At 39.3% G+C, this 21,109-nt stretch overlaps 1 protein-coding gene across 7 annotated transcripts in view; it reads right to left on the bottom strand.

The window, feature by feature from the left end:
• The window catches only part of LOC126297555 (protein Malvolio), a 330,588-nt gene that overhangs the window by 28,334 nt on the left and 281,145 nt on the right, over positions 1–21,109 (bottom strand). For all 7 annotated transcript variants that reach the window (XR_007552543.1, XM_049988485.1, XM_049988486.1 and 4 more), the window contains 3 exons: positions 10,565–10,788; positions 4,069–4,273; positions 1,812–1,876 (listed from right to left, as the gene is read on the bottom strand). Coding sequence is in view for 6 of the 7 variants with exons in the window: in XM_049988485.1 (XP_049844442.1) it covers positions 1,812–1,876; positions 4,069–4,273; positions 10,565–10,788 (494 nt within the window). In the remaining variant the exon portion in view is untranslated. The remainder of the gene's footprint in view (positions 1–1,811; positions 1,877–4,068; positions 4,274–10,564; positions 10,789–21,109) is intronic.

Here is a 21,109-nt window from a genome sequence, read left to right as displayed (position 1 = left end):
ATATGGATACTAACAAATATTATCAACTGTCCTGAATTCTGGAAGCGAAGATTAGTGAAATGCATATCTGTGAAAGTGGAACTGCTTTTCTACAACAGTACCCTGTGGTTCACAGCCTAAAGCAAGACTTTCAACTATATGACACTTCAAAAGATTGTGTTTCATGCATACAATCTGTGTAGTTTGTGTCACATTTTTAACTGTTTAGCACTGATCACTGCTGACTGTTTGTCTGGCATAATGTGTAAGTGGTAATGGATGAATGTAAAATGAAAGGAAAGGAGAGAGAGAAAGCTGATTCTAGAAACAGACTATGTCTTTAGAAAGTACCAAGAGTACTACTGAACTTAACACATAATTAAAATAATGTCACTGTATTAGACACTCCAAAGTGATTTGAAACAGAAAGGAAGCTAAGGGATTAACATAACATTCATCATTGGTTCATTAGATATGAAGCAGAAGCTAAGATTGAGACAAGGATGGAGGAGGAAAATGACCCAGTTGTTTTCAAAGAAACCATTTGCATGGCATTTCTCTAAGCAATTTACGAAAACCATGAAAAACCTAAATCTGGATGGTCAGACAGACTTTTCAACCTCTGTCCCTTCAAATGCAAGACCAGTGTTTTAACTACTCTGCCAACTCACTCACTACAAATGCTTGAGAATTTAATCCAACACACTACTGCACAATTGTGTGATTGGGACCTGTTAGCACTACCTTTCTCTTTTTTGTGGTCAACTTGTGGAGGAAAACATTCATTCCAGCAACCTCTACAAAGAGAGTGCCACTGTGCTGTCATCATTTAGCACCCTCAGCCATTAAGGCAAATATTGATTTACTGGTTACCACTTTTCAACTGCCACATAAAGATGATAAAAAAATAAAAGCAACATATCCTGTTAAAATAAGGTAGTCACCAATCTGAAGTCGGTCCTGCAAAACCATACAATGTAAAATCACAATAAGAAGCAGAATGAACAAAAACTTTTTTTAGGACTCACTTTGTTAGATCAGTTACAACCTAAATTATGTTCACTCTTTACAGTTTTCAATAAACAAAAACCCACTAATGACACCACAGCAGTGCTGAAACATGTTTGGGTAAAATGAAAAAACAGTTTGTTTGCAAAAAGGTGGAACCTACATCCAATTTAACTGCAAACACAGATAGAAAGATAAGGGCTGCAGATCCAAAAGATGAATATTACTTGCATTGTGTTTCTTCATAGAAAGAAAGTGTCATAGTGAAACAACATTCTCAAAAAACTTTTGCATTAAACATGGTGTTTCACACACTGCTGCCATTACATTACAACAAAAACTGTCCTGATATCACAAGATATAAACAAAACTCCATCCGAACAGGCTTTGGAAGGCCCAACGGTATTGACCAGCTGCTGTGTCATCCTCAGCCCACAGGAGTCACTGGATGCAGATACGGAGGAGCATGTGGTCAGCACACCGCTCTCCCGGCCGTATGTCAGTTTACAGGACTGGAGCTGAGTAGCTACTCAGTTTGCCTCACAACGTCTGAGTGCACCCCGCTTGCCAACAGCACTCAGCAGATCAAATGGTCACCCATCTGAGTGCTAGCCCAGCCCAACAGTCCTTAACTTTGGTAATCTGACGAGAACAGGTGTTACCACTGTGGCAACGCCGTTGGCATCACAATATTTACTCCATATGAATCAGGACTGTGTCAAGTAGCTCTCCATCTATGTGTGTTACACAACCATACTCTGTTCATGTACTGTAAACATTACGTCCAATTTGCTATAATATTTACATTTTATTTACTGACTTACCTTGATTTATCACCATTTAATCCAAAGTCCCCCGGGACTGGCCCTTCTGTCAGTCTAGCAATAAACTGAGAAAAGAAGAAGAAAATATTAATTTCAGGGTGCACTATAGGTTTTCCGCTACTTTATAATTACATTAAGAGGGCATTATATATGCAAGAAGAACTGACAAACTACAAATAATTATTTCATGCAGGCTAGTGCTCAGTAAGTGGGGATTCTCATACTCCCAGTCTTGAAAATACTGGACTTAAGTACTTTCTTGCTCTTTCCACACATAATAATCAGTTTATGTTAAGTAAACTGTAGTGCTTGTGTTGCTATGGATGGATATAGAGATGTAATAGACAAACAGACACATACATACATACATGAATGTTTCTGTGCACTTTACATTCAGCTCTCATACTAAATTATTTAGAGACAATGTGGTTAAAATGATAAAAGTTTAAAATTTTCCATTACAGTTATTAAATAACTAAGTCCCTCCGCCCCCTAGGCTACAAAAGCTTTTAAAACTGAAATAAAAAAATACATGTACTGCTGCGGAACAGACTGAAATAATACAGTAGATACTAGCTAATCATTGAACTAAAATGGTTAAATCTGCCATTAAAAACACATTAATACCTCCAACCTAAATACTGAGGCTGGAGTCTGGGCAAAATTACAGACAATTATCACACTAATCTCACTGTTTGCTAAAATAGAGGACAGATCCTTCCTTAAATTTATAGCTACCCTCATCAGAAAATATACCTTCTGGTTCAACAATGAAGAAATGATTTTCAGTGGGCAAAACATGTTTCTGCTTTACATCTCTAACAAGTTCCCTTAGCTGCTGTGTCAGTGTCCTCATTTCCTGGGGTTCTGAAATGATGTAGCACCCAGCTACTTCTAATTTTATAGTAGGATAAGGGAGTCCTAGATCATTTTTTTCTGCTGGTTGTATCAGTGAAAAAAAAAAAAGACTGTACGGCATTGATGACTGGGGGTTCCCACATGGGGAAATTGAGCTGCTGAGTTGCAAGTCTCTTCAGTTGATGCCACATTGGGCAACATGCGTGTCAATGATGATGAGGACAAAATAATACACAGTCGTAGAGCATATAAAATCTCAGACCTGGCCAGGAATTGAACCTGGGCCTGCTGCATGGCAGTAAGATGCACTGGCCACTCAGCTAATGGGACAGACGATCTGTGGAACTGTTTGTTTGGAAGGCAGTTAGGCAATCTGAGTACAGATGAGAAAAATTAGTATCAACAGCTTCACCCCCCCCCCCCCCCCCCTCCCTCTCTCTCTCCCCCAAAAAATGTTTAGAGCAAAGACAGTCCTCTTGCTAAAATCCATCAACGAGCACTGCAATAAATTTGTGGAGCTTTTGCAAATTTTGCAAGAAAATGACCAATTCAGAAATGCTCTGTTTTTAAAAAACTATCAAATCCAAAATAACTAAATCTCCCAACAAGCTAAAGAGTGGATGTGCTCCAACCTTGGCATAAAACATTTATATTTGCCACACCACTTTCTGAAAGGTAGCTCTCTGCAAAAAGTGCAAACAGTTATTAAAAACATATTGCATGCTGGCATTCATCTTGTAATTTTTAGTTGACACTTGTTTAATGATCTTTTGGATGTTTCACTGAATGGCTGACATTGTCAAAAATTCACTCTTCATTGCTGGTTATTAAAAGGTATAAACAAGAGCAAATGATTATAAAAAGTGCATACAGTTATTAATCAGTGCATACAGTTATTAATTAATGCATACAGTTATATATAACTGCATGTGGATATTAATAAATGGAAACAGTTCTTAATAAGTGGATACAGATATTACAAAATCACTCCATGAGTAGAGTGTTCATGTGGTTATGATAAGGAATAAGGAGTATAATGACAGAAAAAAAGAGGTTAAACTGAAGGCATGTAAGCTGATCCTTTAAGAAGGAACAAAGTGCATTTTTGAGATTACCATTCCAGCTGAGAGACCAATAATCATTAAATGTGTCTTGTGTGTTCCCTCACCCTATTTGACACTACCGGGAGGCTTGTCACACTAAAGAATACAAAAGTATGTCATAAAGCAGTTATTTCAATGGAAACAGTACAACACTTGTCACAGAGAGGTATCAAATGATATAAAGTTAAGTAGCATATGAGTCATTTTTTTAAAAAAATTAGTTTGGATTATTTCAAATTACCACATAAGCAAGTTGAACAACTTTGTAGATATTTATAAAGCACACCAATACTCACTGTGTTACCAAATTTGCCTGGAGCCATACTGTTCATCATGTGCATAATTAAATATACACACATGACCAAGTAAAATACTGCATATATACATATCAGCATGTACCAGTACCAGCCAGTTACAGATTCTGTCGTCGTATGAACAACAAAGTAAATGTTTATAGTGATAACAACAACTGATAATGCAATGGATATTGTATTCATTACACTGAAAATGAAAAAGAGAAAATGGAAATATTACTGCAACAGAAATGTCAGAATAATTCACACACTGTATCAAACACAAGAAGATAGTGTCCTGATATATTTATCATCCAAAATGTGTTGAAATGTAAATTCAAATATTAAAAATACACAAACTCCATAAAAATCAAGTGCATGTTGTCTCACCAATATACTGTTCTAATTCAAGGAAATAGTATGTTTATTTTATAACTTCATCATATGCTATACAAACAATAATCATTTACACATTAATATAAAAAGTATGTGTGATGTAATGTACAATAAAAAGCAAGCCCTCACTACAACATTAGTCAGAAACACACAACCGGTACAAGGAGCACAGAAGTTAGTAATTTTAAAGAATTCCATAGGTGTCTCATTGAAGCTTTTTCATTCTATCACAGCAATGAACACAGTCTCACTCTATGGGGCAATAAAATGAAAATTAGATGGGGGGAGAAAGTAATTGGCCATTGTGAGACAAAATGGTCAGTGCCTTCATGGAAAAATGTTTGCATTTGCTTATGGCACCACGACTGTACCCAGGTGTGCACCTCTTTGTCAGAAAGCAAGTCAATGGCCATGAATGTCTTTCTTTGTGGCTCCAAAAATATGAAAATCGCATGGAGGGAGATTGGCACTATATGGAGGATGTGTAAGGGCTTCTCAGTGAAACTTCTGTAGTGTAGTCAAAATGTGTGGGTCGGTCCAGCTCTTGCCAAGGTTGTTTTGAGTATGCTGCAAAAATTTCTGCTGGGACGCCCTTACACATCCTCCATACAATCCCAATCTCTCTCTCTTTCTCTCTCTCCCCCCCCCCCCCCCCCCCCACAATTTCCATATTTTTGGAGCCCTGAAGAAAGACATTTTTGGCCACTGATTTGCTTCGGATGAAGAGGTGTATGCCTGAGTACAATCATGGTTCTGTAGGCAACCAAAAACATTTTTGCACAGAGGCATTTACCATCTCGTCTGACAATGGGATAAATTTACTAACACTTATGAAGTTTACTTTTGAAATAAGAAACATTTTACTTTTTTCCATCTGTCTCATTTTCATCTGATTGTCCCTTATATAATATCTGTTCATCTATTGTCAAGAATCTGGAAAAGTGCATTTAGGTTGAGAGGATTCCTTATGTTACACATGCTGTTAAATAATGCAAAGATAGAAATTAATTGGACACCTATACTTTAGGAAATGAAAGCCATGAAAATATAGACAAGCAGACTACACATTTCAACAGAATGAGTAATAAATGATTGTCTTTCCAAAATCTTAAGTTTATAAACCTTAAGGGGAAAGTCAAGGCTGTGTCTTCCTCAGACAACATATCAACTTCTTGGTGCATTATTGAATATATGGTAACAACTGATGCAATAACGCATCAGTTGATTAGTAAATATAGTAATATTATCACTACATTTGTGCATGATGTATACTGATATTGAAGACATAACTTTTTTGGATGTTGTGGCCAACAGGAAATAAAAATTCTCATGTCACTGGAAGAGTGCTAACAGATAGAAAGATCGATCTGCGTCTTAGGACTATTCCCAACCACCACTCCACATTTTCTCTTCTTTAACTGATTGGCAAGGCCCTCACAATGTAGCCTTTCTTTTTGTGACTTCTGATTTTAGAACACATAGAGCTCATAATATAAAATGGAACATATTGGATGATGATTTCTTATTTTGTAATAATCAGAAACAAAGGTTTGTTAGATGGATAATTTTTTCTCCCCCCCCCCTCCCCCACAATCTCCCAGCATTCCATGTCTACTATAGTGTACTCCACTAGCCACCTTTGGGTGAGTGGCAGAGCACAAATGAGTTCTCATGCTGACTGGATGAATAAATTACTACTACTACTACTACTACTACTACTACTACTACTACCACCACCACCACCACCAAGCAAATTCACGATTTCTTTGTAAATTTACATTAAAAAACTGTTTTGGCTCTACACATATTCAGTCTACAAATGACACTACCATCAGCCCAATCAATTACAAGAAGGAACTGCTGGCCTTCTATGTCTACACTTGTCTTCATTACAGGCGATCTCTCTCCTCTTTGGATCTAAGTGACTTGCTCCTTCTTTCTAACCTTCCTCAACTTTAATTAATTTGTTTTCTTGATTGAAGCTTCCTTTGATACAATTACCATTAGTGTCAAAAATACCTAATCCAGTGCTCCATTTGTAAAAAAAGAAAATTGGTTCTTGTACCATGATCTTCCAGGGAGTGTTTTTGAAACATAGACTTCTTAAAACCTTATTTTTATGCTTTTATGAGCATTTTAAAAGTGTTAATACAACATTTGATTTACATCACTTCAACCACAGCAAAAGTTCTATTGTATCACACCTCAAAATCTGCAGTTCTGAATTCTTCTCATCATAGGTATTGGTACGGTGTACTGGTGCGTACTGTCACAAATCAAGCACTGCCTAGGTCACACAGTATCTTTCTTCCAAAAAAGATTTACTGAAGTTTTCTTTTGGTTACTCCATTAAATAATATTAAAGCTGAACTGTTCACGCATATTCGATGTACTTTTGGGAATTGTCAAATATGTGCAAAGGGAGTTCTGATGAACATAAAAATCCTTTAAGAGAAGTGTAGCATGTTTGTGTTGACACACCTGAATCAATTCTAGATTCACACAAAAGCACGCTCCTAACTTCTATCATTTTTTGCAGAGAGTAACAGTCTATTATATACTTATATTTGTGGTTATTTAGAACTGACTCCATGAAGAGATGCTATTTCTTCATTGTTCTACAGCCAGAACACATCTGCTAATACACAGTATAGTTACCATCTGTTTCCCACTAGTCATCATTATTAACTGAAGATCAATTGATATGAACACATACAAAACAAGTTTAATAAAATGGAAGTGTTTTGCTACTGCTCTGAAATGAAGCTGGGCCACAACCTTCAACATCTTTTATTTCCCTTTTTACCCCCCACTCCCCCCCTTACAGCACAAATTTCTTTTAACTAGTTGTTATTTTCTTTTCACAGATCTCATATTTGTTCTCATATTGTATTACAGTTTATAGCAAACCAGATGTGGCAGACTAACAGTTGCTTCACTGTGATTAAAGTATCTATAGAACATTAAGAACTCCTAGGTGTGCACATCTGATATAGCTTTTGCACAAGATAAAGGTCAGCTTTCACAAAGATCACCACAAAATGGTCATAGGTGAAAAATACAAGCAGAAAAAAACAAAAAGTGTAATATTTTGAATATCTCAGAACAAGGAATATAAATTGTGGAAAACCCACACTATATTCTTATCCACAGATCTTTCCATAGCATGGAATATACCTGACAGGTGAAACATTGGTTTTGTGGCAATGGTTAGTGCAGTAATGTCATACAAAATGCAGATCTATTTACCAATACCTCTATTACAAACCACACAATCTCATAATCTGATACAAATACCAGTGATGGTGATGCATTAATAGCCATAGTACCCAAATGAGGCAACAGCAGAGGTTGTTGTCCTCACAGAGCAGATTAAACATTCAGGTAGGACAGAACAAAATAATTGTATCATAGTTCTATTGAAAGTGACACCACAATCTCATTAGCAGACAAAAGTGATGTACAGCAGAAAAACATTTAACATGAAATTAAGATGGCAAAAATTATTTTTCCCATTACAATAATTTTTTGTTAAGCAGTGCCTGAGGAAAACAAGAGCCATACAATTTCCTCTTGTCAAATTTTATTACAATACAATAACTCAATTTCCTGCTATAATTTTCTCTAGTGACTACATATTTTTTTTCTTTTGCAGTGTCCATTTCAGCATAAAATTTTTGGCAAATTGTTCAGTATCGTCCATTGTTTGATTAATTTCACCATTTGAATGTCATCGCAACAGCTGTGCATACTTTTCATGATGATCTGCATTTCTGGTGTAGTGGGGACTGGACCTGAAATGTGGGTTTCATTGTCAAATATAAATTCACCACCACCACCTACATTGATGTGACCTTTTGCGATCTGAACACACTCCAAAATGGCTGTCATATTTGGCATTGTACATACATCATTCTCAACTGCAACAAATTCACCAGAGATATCGTAGAAACTTTTCCAAACATTTAATTATTGGTCACTTCAGTTTCAATATCTGCTGATACTTGAGGTGACATAGAATCTGACACATTAGAGAATCCCATAGAGTGACATCAATTTTCAATTGTTTATGGTTCCATAAAATTCTTTACAGAATACTAGATGTATAACACATCATCAATAATCAGACACAGATCGTTTTTTGCTTTGATTGCTGGTAGATATTTATGGAGCAGCTTCTTAGAAAATGTAATTTCACATTTTGTATAATGCCTTCATCACATGGTTCTGAAACACTTATGGCGTTAATTTAATTTTGGGATGTGCCACACAATTATCAACAATCAACAGTTTTTCTTATGAAAATCACTTTTCTAAATTGAGAATCCAATCAGTGAGCACAGCGGCCACTATCCAAGCTCATTTGTTCATCATACATTCGACTAGTAATGTTCCTGTGTCATTTCAGTTTTCCCTAAACTGCTTTCAGCTATTCCATCCTTATTTGAAGCTTAAAAACTGCCTATTTTCATACAGTTTCCTCTGCCATTGCATGTAAACAATTACAGTGCCTGTATATAAAAAAAACACAGTGCCAAATATGAAAACTGACTGAAGTGTTTGGAAACTGGCAGAATCCAAAGACAAGCAACAATATAGCAACAGATGGAAGCATGGTTTACTTTGTTTAGTCTAAAGAAGAAGAAGAAGAAGAAGAAGAAGAAGAAATGGGGGGGGAGGAAAATAAATTTGTTAATAAATCTGATGGACATCAGGGCTGCACATAGTAGATTTATTTGTTCATCTGAGAAGCAAAAGCTTTTAATGTTAGATTTTTGTTTCATATTAGATGAAAAAGCATGAAATACTTAGTATTTTGCCGGGACAACAGTATTACCAGTATTTCACGTTAACCAATCTTCATGTTAAGCGTTTTCATGTTAAATCCTTTTCACTGTAATATATTCAGGAATAAAACTGACGAAACAGTACTAAAATTTATGAACAATCATTCAAACAAAACACAACAGTCACAATGCTAAATACAATGTATGAGAGTAGGAAGGATACAAACAATTACAAACAGTCAAAGTAGAACAATCAAAACTGCTGGGATGTGAGGGACCTGTAGAACAGTAATGGGTTGAGAAAGCTGTTAAAAATTATCACAAAGTTTCATAATTGTTTTTCCTCAGAGTTATAAACAAAAATACAGGAGGCAAAGCACAAAATAATAAAGTGAGCTTAGGACTCAGTTGATGAAATAGGCATATCATATTTTACCAATAGCGAGATTTTGTTCATTTCACAAGATCAAGAAAATAAATTCCGTACAGTTTCACAAAATTTATTTCCAAGTAGAATGCTGCAAATACATGCTACTTGGATAAATAATATGTTACATGTACAAGAGACTATGAACTACATTACTGTCAGTGCAACTGTTCACAAGTGCCTGTCCTCAAACACCCAACTCCATTATGATATCTGTTTCACAAGTTGCTCACTCCTAACCATTCAGTTACTACATTTTATAATGCAAGTAGTAACATACCGATCTATTTGGTTTCAATAAGTAGGCACTGGTTAGTTTGTCACAGTAATTCCAGAATTTTAACTGTCAAAATGCCTGACTGAGGTATCGCTACTAACTTGTCATACATAATATCATTTCTCTGTTTTTGAGGCATACAACAGTTGAACTGGAAAGAATGGAACATTTTCTTTAATTATAGATTTGCAGTTATGCCAAACCAAAATGGATTTGCTGGTCACAGGGCTCTGAAACTGGGGTTACAAACTGGAAGACAATCATCATACTACATAAAGTTACCTAGTATTGTCACACAGCGGTTGTATATTTCTTTATCCGCTATGAATGATTTGGACAACATATGAAATAGAATATGTTTCATGTGGACTATCATACAATCAACCAGCACAACAAAACATTCAATTTCATTCCTTCACATAGAATGTAATTTTTTAACACTTACTGCAAATCGTCACAACAGAAACAGGAACCTTGAAGTGCAAAAAAACAGCCAGTTATACAGGCAATTATGGATACAAAATATAAGGAATCATGAAAAATTATTTGACATTGTCTATTATGCATTTTACAACTAACCGATAATCTAATACAACTGGCTTTAATACTTACATTCCGTTTTGAAATTCACCCATAATTTTTTGACTGCTCGTAAATGCTATTGTTGGTATAGTAGCAAATGGTAATTGTAGACTCATTATAGCATTTAACAAGTCATTCATGCCAGATAGTTCATTTATTTCACTGTAAAATGCTACAAAGAATGTTGGGACAATGGCAATTGTCCTTGTGAAGAGGATTCGTTTCCACCTTGACCACTGTAGATTCAGGAATCCCTGAAATAAAAATTAGAGTTAATGTTAACTTTTTGTCTATTGTTTGACATTTATGATAAAATAATAGATATAACACCTATGCTTGGAGATTATCATATATTTACACTAGTATCCACAAAGAATAAAGAAAACCAGAAATAACTGCTGGGTTCACACAACGTTAACTCAAAAACAGTGATGTGACGAATGGTGATACCATTCTATTCTAGTTGCACTTTGATTGTTTCAATTTTCTCATTATTCTTTGTACATGAAAATAAGTTAGATATTCCTATAACCAAGAAAACTACTGGCATGGCTTACAATCAAGAAAACCAATGAAAAAAGCTTTATGCTTATACATATGATACAGACACACAACAGGTTTAAATATTACTGAAAACTCAGTACATCTGTACTCCAACAGCCATCTCAAAGCATGATGTTTAACTTTTAAATACTAGAATGTGCAAAATGTGATTTAAATTTAGTCCAGACTTCTCTCACTTGCTTTTTACATAATACAGTGCATCAACAGTACCATCACAAATAGCGCAAAACATGAAAATAAGAGTGACTGCGGAAGGAAGTTAGGGCCTAATAACCTGTCGATGAAAATTTCATTAGGTACAAAGCACAAGCCAGGTTGACAAAGCAAATTGGCAATGTCACTTGGTAGCAACCATCCTGGCATTTATCTTAAGCAATCTAGGGAAAACATGGAAAACCTAAATGTGGATAGCTGGACAGAGATTTGGACAGCCCTCCTCTCATATGCTTGCCCAGTGTCTGAATCACTGACTGCTTTCAATTACAGAAAAGCCAGTGGTAAATATGCTGTGTCATCCTAACAAGACACAGCCAGGGCGAAAGCACCACAGGCACAAAGACATGAGCTGGTGCCAGTGCCAGTGTCACAGAGACGTTCCACCAGCGCCACAGAGGATAAATATATCGACTTCGCCTCGGCCAATTGCTGGCCGCGTACAGTCCACCATCAACCGGACGACAACAGACAGAAGCCTACTCGGAAGATAGAAGAGCAGCTCTCACCCACTTTGATATAGATCATCATCTGGGTCTGGCTTAGACAGGGAACATTGTTTAGTGAACTCTTAGAAGTGAACAGACAGTTGTTGTAAATTGCATTTGATGTGTACCGTGAAGTTTACCTATGATTATTTGCACTCAGCCATTGAGGGCATTATTGTGTTGTAGATTTCATTATTCGACAAGTCAGAAAGGTAAGTAAACCTTTTATGTAGTTTTTATTTAATTGGATAGATAAAAAATCTACTCACCAAGCTGTGGCAGAACACATGCATAAAAGACTGTTGTAATTGGGAAGCTTTTGGAGCCAGTGGCTCCTTCTTCAGGCAGACGGGTTGAAATGGAAGGAGGAAGGATGAAGGAGAAGGACTGGAGAGGTCTAGGAAAAGGGGAAGATTTCGGGAAAGTCACCCAGAACCACGGGTCAGGGGAGACATGCTGTACAGGATGAGAAGGAAACACTGACTGTTGGGGACTGCACTGGATGATATTTGAAATTCTGAGAACATAAGGTAATATGCAAGACAGAGATTACTACTAAAACACCATGCACAAGTTAATATAAGTGATAGACTAAGTGCATTGGGAGGGGAGCAGTGAAAAATAGATGGGAAAGAATGAAAGATGTGGGAAAACTAAAAAAAGTGAAGCGAAGAGTAACAGTGAAGAAATGCTGAGACGGAAGAAATTAACATAAATTAAGGCCATGTAGGTGGAGAGAACCAAGGACTTGTTGTAGTGTTAGTTCCCACCTGCAGAGTTCTAAGAAACAGGTGTCTGGGGGAAGAATCCAGATGGTGCCTGTGGTCAAACAGGTGCCGAGGTCACGAATTTCGTGTTTCAGAGAATGCTCTACAACAGGGTATTGCAAGTTGCCAGTATACACCCTCTGCCTATGCCCAATCATCCTAACTGATAATTGATGTAGAAGGCTGAACAGTGTTTACATAATAGCCGGTACATGATGTGTCATTTTGCAGGTGACTCTCCCTTTGATAGTATATGTTTTGCCAGTTACAAGGCTGTTATAGGTGGTGGTAGGAGGGTGCATAGGGCAAGTGTTGCAGCGGGGACGGTCACGGGGTTAGGAGCCACAGGGTAGGGAGATGGATGCAGAAAGAGCATAGGGTCTGACAAGAATATTGTGGAGACTGGTAGGGCAATGAAAAGCTATTCAAGGTGTGGTGGGCAAAATTTCAGACAGAATGGATCTCATTCCAGGGCATGATTTTAGGAAGTCATGGCCCTGTTGGAGTAGCTGATTAACACATTCCAGACCAGGATAATACTGAGTCACCAGTGGTGCGCTCCAAAGCCGTTTTATGGAGGAATCAGCAATACCAAGATTGGATGTGACGACCTGGGAAATCAGCTTTTTAATTAGGCTGGTGGGGTACTTGCGTACAGTGAAGGCTGAGATGAAAATGCTAGTGTATTGCTCTAAAGAGTCTGCATCTGAAGCAATATGTTTGGCGCAGATGCCAAGGCTGTATGGGAGGGAACGTTTGACTTAGATAGGGTGGCAACTGTCAAAATGTAAGTACTGTTGTTTGTTGGTAGGTTTAATGTAGACAACAGTGTGTAGCTGGCCTTTGGTGAGGATGAGATCAACATCAAGGAAAGTGCCATGGGATTTACAATAGGACTATGAGAAATTTAATTGGGAGAAGGTATTCAGAGATTCCAGGAATTTTAGCAGGTCAGTCTCACCATGAGTCCATATGGTAAAGATGTCATCAATGTATCTAAACAAAACCAGGAGCTGAAGACTTACGGATGCCAGGAAAGCCTTCTCCAAGTGACCCATGAAAAGGTTGGCTTGGGAAGAAGCCATCCTGGTTCCCATGGCCATACCCTTGATTTGCTTATGTGTCTGCCCCTCAAAGGTGAAGTAGTTGTTGGTAAGTACAAAGTTCATTAAGGTGAGTAGGTAGGATGTCATAGGTTTGGAATCAGGTGGGCACTGACTAAGGAAATGTTCAGCAGCAGACAGACCATGTACGTAGGGGATGTTGGTATACTGGGAGGTGGCATCAATTGTGACGAGCAAGGTGCGTGATGGGAGTGGGACGGGTATGGATTTCAGATGATCTAAGAAACGGTTGGTATCTTTATGTAGAAGGGGAGTCTTTGTACTAGGGGTTGCAGGTGTTGATCAACTGAGGCAGATTATACATTCAGTCGGTGCTTTGATGCCAGGAACTATGGGACGACCAGGATGATTGGGTTTGTGGATCTTAAGAAGGTAACGTGGGGGCGTGTAGTTTGGGTGTGGTGAGAAGTTCTATGGATTTCAGTGTTAGCTCTTGTGAGGGCCTGAGGTTTTAAGGAGGGAAAGCAGGTCAGTTTGAATCACAGGGATGGGATCTTGGTGGAAGATGATGCATGAAGAGCTGTTAGACAGCTGACGTAGACCTTCACTAACATACTTGTTTTGGCCAAGTACTACAGTGGTAGATCCTTTGTCTGCTGGGGTGTCAAACGTTGCCTCCCATACAGCCTTGGCATCTGTAGCAAATTTATTTGTTCAGATGCAGACTCTTTAGAGCAATACACTACCATTTTCACCTCAGCCTTCATTACACATAATTGCCTCACCAGCCTAATTAAAAAGCAGATTTCCCATGCCATCACATCCAATCTTGGTACTGCTGATCCCTCCACAGAGCACACTATTGATGACTCAGTATTATCCTGGTCTGAAATGTGTTAACCAGCTACTTCGACAGGGCCATGCCCTGAAGTGAGATCCATCCTGTCTGAAATTTTGACCACCACACCTTGAATAGCTTTCCGTCGCCCTCCCAATCTCCACAATATTCTTGTAAGACCCTATGTTGCTCCTGACCCATCTCCCCACCCTATGGCTCCTCCCCCTGCGACCATCCCCACTGCAAGACTACCACCACCTATAACAGCCCTGTAACTGGCAAAACATATACTATCAAAGGGAGAGCCACCTGCGAAATGACATGTCATATCAGCTATCGTGTAAGCACTGTTCGGCCTTCTACATCAATTATCAATTAGGATGAATGGGCATAGGCAGAGGGTGTATACTGGGATCTCACAATTTCCTGTTGCAGAACACGTTCAACAACATGACACTCGTGACCTTGGTGCCTGTTTCACCACAGGCGCCATCTGGATTCTTCCCCCAGACACTTGTTTCTCAGAACTCTGTGGGTGGGAACTAGTACTACAACATGTCCAAGGTTCTCACCACCCACATGACCTTAATTTACATTAATTTCTTCCGTCTCAGCATTTCTTAACTGTAGCTACTCTTTGCTTCACTCTGTTTTAGTTTTCTACATCTTTCATTGTCTTTCCCATCTATTTTTCACCAATTCCCTCCCGCCTCTGTTATGTATAATGCACTTAGCCTATAACTTTTATTAACTCATACATGACATTTCAGTAATAATCTCTGTCTTGCATATTACCCTGTTTTCCACCGTTAAGCTCTCAAGTTTTCAAATCTCATCCAATGCAGTCTCCAGTCAGTCAGTCTTTCCTTCCCATCCCGTACGGTAAGTCTCCCCTGACATGCAGTTTTGAGTAAATTTCCCAAAATCCACCTCCCCAGTCCTTTTCCTTCACCCTTCTTCCTTCCCCTTCAACCCTTCTTCCTGAAGGAGCTACTGGCCCCAAAAGCTTCCCAATTACGTCTTTTACATGTACGTTTTGCTGCAGTTTGGCGAGTAGATTTTTTATCTACCCACTTAAATAATTTTGTCAATAATTGATTGTTTTCGTTTTTAAGACATTTGTGTGACTTTGTTACTAATTTGTTGGAGTGCTGTAGAACCTTCATTCTCCTATCCTGTTACCTGACCCTGGGTCAGAGCTGTGTAATAGTGGCAGGGAGAAATTGTCTTAGCAGTGTACTGCACCAGAACCCATTTCACGGACTCACCAACCCGGCCTACTGTAACAACAGTGGCAACTGGGCTCCCCAGCGGTAGCGACGAGGCCTTTATAAAACAGGCAATGAGGGCTTCCCAAACTGGTGATGAGGTGGCAGCTCCCCAAGCCAAAAGCAGTAGCGACAATGGCTGGCACGACTTTTGCCTCGAATTTAAAGTGTTCTTATTTGTCTTGTTTATCCTAATCCAAAACCACACATTTGTGACTTTTTTGTTCTAGTTGTGAGAGAACATCATGTACGTCACACCTTTTGCTTTTGTGTCATTGCTATTGTCTAATTAATTACAATGTCAACCCCACCCAATACCCAACCACAATTTATAATTCATTATCCTGTGATGCAACCGTAACCTATGCCTGCCCTGACTCCAGCTCCAAATCCACAGAATCTGCCAACTGTATACCTGTTCCTACCAAACCATTGCCTAATGTGGATGTACAATCACTGCAGGATTTTAAAACATTCCTTCAATTTCAGATGCAGTCACATCAGAAGCTGACCGAAATCATGACACAATTTGTCACACATCAAGCAGCAGCTCAAACAGTAAGCAGTCCGTCAACAGCTGTGCCTGCAGCTTCCATGCATCCGACAAAAACACAGAAGACTGGACAGAGTATACTGCACAATTCTGGTCACACCAAATATCAGGTACTGTGATGCAAATGCAGGGTGACTTCCTTTCCGTTGTCGGTGTATCAGTGTATAGGACTCTTACAAAACTCTTCCCTACATCGTGGCCTAAAGACGTCGGTTTTGAGACATTGGTCAGTTCATCGAATAAATACGATGAAGAGTGTAGCAACACTGCGGCTGCCTGGTTTAAGTTTTTTCGTTTAAAAAAGCAGCCAGGACAAACATACCGTCTGTGTGTGAACAAATTACAAGGCTTAACGTGGAAATACAAGTTCCGTTGTGAATGTGGACAATCTTACAGTGACTATAAGCTCAGGGATGCAATCACACACAATATGTCACATAACAGAATCAGAGAAGAGATTCTGAAATATTCTGGTCCTACTCTTGAGCAGGTATTGCAGATCATTGACTACCAAGACTCTTGTGATTTTGCTGTAGATAGTTTTCAGCGGCCTGGTAATATTTGTGCTGCAGAACAGAAGGGTGGCAATACACTACTGGCCATTAAAACTGCTACACCAAGAAGAAATGCAGATGATAATCGGGTATTCATTGGACAAAATATATTATACTGGAAGTGACATGTGATTACATTTTCACACAATTTGGGTGCATAGATCCTGAGAAATCAGTACCCAGAACACCTGGGCATTGAGTTAAACAGAGCTCGGATGGTGTGTACAGGTACGGCTGCCCGTGCAGCTTCAACACGATACCACAGTTCATCGAGAGTAGTGACTGGTGTATTGTGACGAGCCAATTACTCAGTCACCATTGACCAGACGTTTCCAATTGGTGAGAGATCTGGAGAATGTGGTGGACAGGGCAGCAGTCGAACATTTTCTGTATCCAGAATGGCCCGTACAGGACCTGCGACATGCAGTCGTGCACTATCCTGCTGAAATGTAAGGTATTGCAGGGATCAAATGAAGGGTAGAGCCACGGGTTGTAACACATCTGAAATGTAACATCCACTGTTCAAAGTGCAGTCAATGTGAACAAGAGGTGACCGAGACGTGTCACCAATGGCACCCCATACCATCACGCTGGGTGATACGCCAGTATGGCGATGACAAATACACGCTTCCAATGTGCGTTCACCGCCAAACACGGATGCAACCATCATGATGCTGTAAACAGAACCTGGATTAATCTGAAAAAATGACGTTTTGCCATTCGTGCACCCAGATTCATCATTGAGTACACCACTGCAGCCCCTCCTTTCTGTGATGCAGCGTCAAGGGTACCTGCAGCCATGGTCTCCAACCTGATAGTCCATGCTGCTGCAAATGTCGTCGAACTGTTCATGCAGATGGTTGTTCTCTTGCAAACATCCCCATCTGTTGACTCAGGGATCGAGACGCGGCTGCACTATCCGTTACATCCATGCAGATAAGATGCCTGTAATCTCGATTGCTAGTGATACGAGGCCATTGGGATCCAGCACGGCGTTCCATATTACCCTCCTGAACCCACAGATTCCATATTCTGCTAACAGTCATTGGATCTAGACCAACGCTAGCAGCAATGTCACTATACGATAAACCGCAATCGCGATAAGCTACAATCGGACCTTTATCAAAGTCGGAAACGTGATGGTACACATTTCTCCCCCTTACGCGAGGCATCACAACAATGTTTCACCAGGCAACGCCGGTCAACTAATGTTTGTATATGAGAAATCGGTTGGAAACCTTACTCATGTCAGCACATTGTAGGTGTTGCCACCGGCGCCAACCTTGTGTGAATACTCTGAAAAGCTAATCATTTGCATATCACAGCATCATTTTCCTGTCTGTTAAATTTCACATTTGTAGCACGTCATCTTTGTGGTGTAGCAATTTTAATGGCCAGTAGTGTAGCTCTAGTGCTATGTGGTCCTGTCAACAGTCACACTTAATGGCACACAAACAGCATCGCGGACAGAATGCATAACCATCAACAGCTTAAGCACATTCCATGCTATACTCACCAACAGCGTGGTACAAAATATTGCTCCTGTTGCTATACAGCACATAAACATGAACATTGCTTGTTATGCCAAGCCATTTGCTACTCCTGCCATCAAACTGTATATGTGCAAAGTGTTTGCTTAAAAAGACAAAACTCCCCATGTCACAATGTGAAATAATTGTGCTTTGCTATGCACGTGCGTGTTGTAATTTCTGAAAAGGTTGCTCCCACAGAACAATCATGTGCAGTTATTCAGAACACTAGTTCCCCTGAGCAATGTCTCTCTACTAAATTGTATGTACTTTTAGTGCTTGCAAGCCATACAGTAAAACATCAATTAGATACAGGTGCACATCAGTGTCCTTGTTAAACTATGAAACTTATGAACTGTTAGACAAACAAAAACTGTGCAATCCAAAAATACACTTATTGCATACAATGGCCAGAACATACCAGTGATAGGAACATTTAACATTGCAGCCATGTATCAGAATCTGCAGAAGACCGTTTCCTTTCAAGCGCTACAAAGTAGACAAACTGTTAATAGTTTTGGTCTCTACTTGTTTGGACCAAACATTGTGGCCAATGTGCTAGATGTGTGTCATTTCAATTCAAGTGACACTGTTGCTAAGCTCTGTGAAGAATTTCAAGAATTGTTTGCTCCTGGCATAGGTAAGGCCAATAACTTTGTAGCGCATGTTACGCTTAAAGACCACGCACAGCCACACTTTTTCAAAGCACATGCATTGCCTATTGCACTTCATGAACAGGTTGTAAAAGACTAGCTCACTGGCAAGAAAATGGCATTATCGCACCAATCTCTGCAAGTTGGTGGTTTTCCCCAGTAGTTTATGTTTGCAAAACATCAGGAAAAATTAGGATCTGTACTGATTAAAAGTCACTGTCAATCCTAAGACAGTTGTAGATACTTATCCATTGCCTCGCCCTGACGAATTCGTGGATCACTTAGGTGCAGGTCACTATTTTTAAAAATTGACCTTTGCAGTGCCTGCCTTCAGATTCCTGTACATGAATCTTTGCAAAATGTGTTTGTCATCAATACATATTTATGACTTTTCAACTTCCTTTGTTTGCCTTTTGGTAGCACATCAGCAGCTGCCATTTTCTAACGCTACCTGGAAGAGTTGACTGCTTCTGTATCTTCATGTACAAATTACCTGGATAATGTAGTAGTTGCTGCCCGCACAGCAGAACAACTTCTTGCCAACTTGCACACTTTATTTGAAGTTTTGTGTGAGGCTGGACCTAAGTGTAATAAAGGAATGTGTCTTTTTCCAGACAGAAATAGAATATTTAGGTCATGTTGTCAATTCTCAAGGTGTTCATCTGACACAGGCACATTTTCAAGCAATGTGTGATCTCAGACCACCTCAGAATGTCAAATAATTGCAATCTGTCTTAGGGAAGCTCAGTTACTACATTCACCTCATCCCCAACACAGTTCATATAGTAGCTCCCTTGCATCGCCTTCAACGCAGAAATGTTCCCTTTCTTTGGTCCGAAGATTGTGACACAGGCTTTCAGAAATTGAACCAAGCATCGATCACTGAGCAATGCTGCTTTCATTTCGATCCGAAGAAACCTGTCATTTTGGCCATGGACGCATCAACCTATGGAAATGCTACTGTTTTGTCACACCAGACTGGTTAGTCAGACAGACCTATCGCCTTCACTTCCAAGCTTCTGAACAAAGCTCAGCAGAATTATTCCCAAATCGAAAAGGAAGCTCTTGCCATCATTTTTGGAGTGACTAAATTTCACCAGGACTTATATGGTCAGAAATTTTATTTGGTCACGGACCATAAGCCTTTGCAGTCACTCTTCAATCCAGCCAAACTGATTCCTATTTGTACTGCTCAGAAATTGCAATGTTGGGCTCTTCTTTTCTCCCACTACCAGTACAAGATCATTTATTGGGCCACTTCTAAGCATATGAATGCAGATACTCTCTCACATCTACCTACAGTATCTGATGCTGACTTCAACACTTCCGAAGCAGCATGTTTTCAAACTGATGCACAAGAAACTGACAATGTCACGCAGGTTCCCTTGGATTATCGCAAAGTAGCAAAAGCCACCTCTACCAATCCCGATTTGCAAATTTTGCTCCACTACAGTCATACTGAATGGCCATTTACTAGCAAGCACATTGTTAGCCACATTGTTCATGGATATTTTACACATCTGACATGATGCTTCTGTTGTTCATGGTGTCATTTTGCTTCACACAGAGTGAGGGCATTCACGTGTGGTGATATTGAAAGTGCTTCAAAGACAAGTACTCAGCTTATTGAATCAAGTTCATTGGGGAGTTGTCCACACAAAACAATTAGCTTGGAGACATTGCACATGGTTAGCCATGGGCGCGCAAATAGAAAGGATGTCTCAACGGTGTCAAGTGTGTGCGAAACATCAGGCTGCCCCTCCACAATGTCTTTTTGAGTGGCCCAAGGCAGAGGCGCTTTGGCAGACTTTGGTGGCCCTTATTGGAACACATAGTTAATAGTTGTTGAACCACATAGTAAATTCACCTTTGTTGTTCCCTTGTCATCGACAACATCTCACTCCACTTTTCAAGCACTTCGGCCCACATTCTGCATCGAAGGTTCATCATGGACAACGGACCAATATTTGTCTCTGCAAATTTTGAAGATTTCTGTACAGTGAACGGCATATGCCATCTCACCTCAGCACCATTCCACCCTAAATGCTTTGTTCACACGTTCAAACAGCAAATGGACAAACTCT

Source organism: Schistocerca gregaria, chromosome X, assembly GCF_023897955.1.
Source record: "Schistocerca gregaria isolate iqSchGreg1 chromosome X, iqSchGreg1.2, whole genome shotgun sequence".
Lineage (NCBI taxonomy): Eukaryota > Metazoa > Arthropoda > Insecta > Orthoptera > Acrididae > Schistocerca > Schistocerca gregaria.
This window is presented reverse-complemented; position numbering and strand designations above follow the sequence as displayed.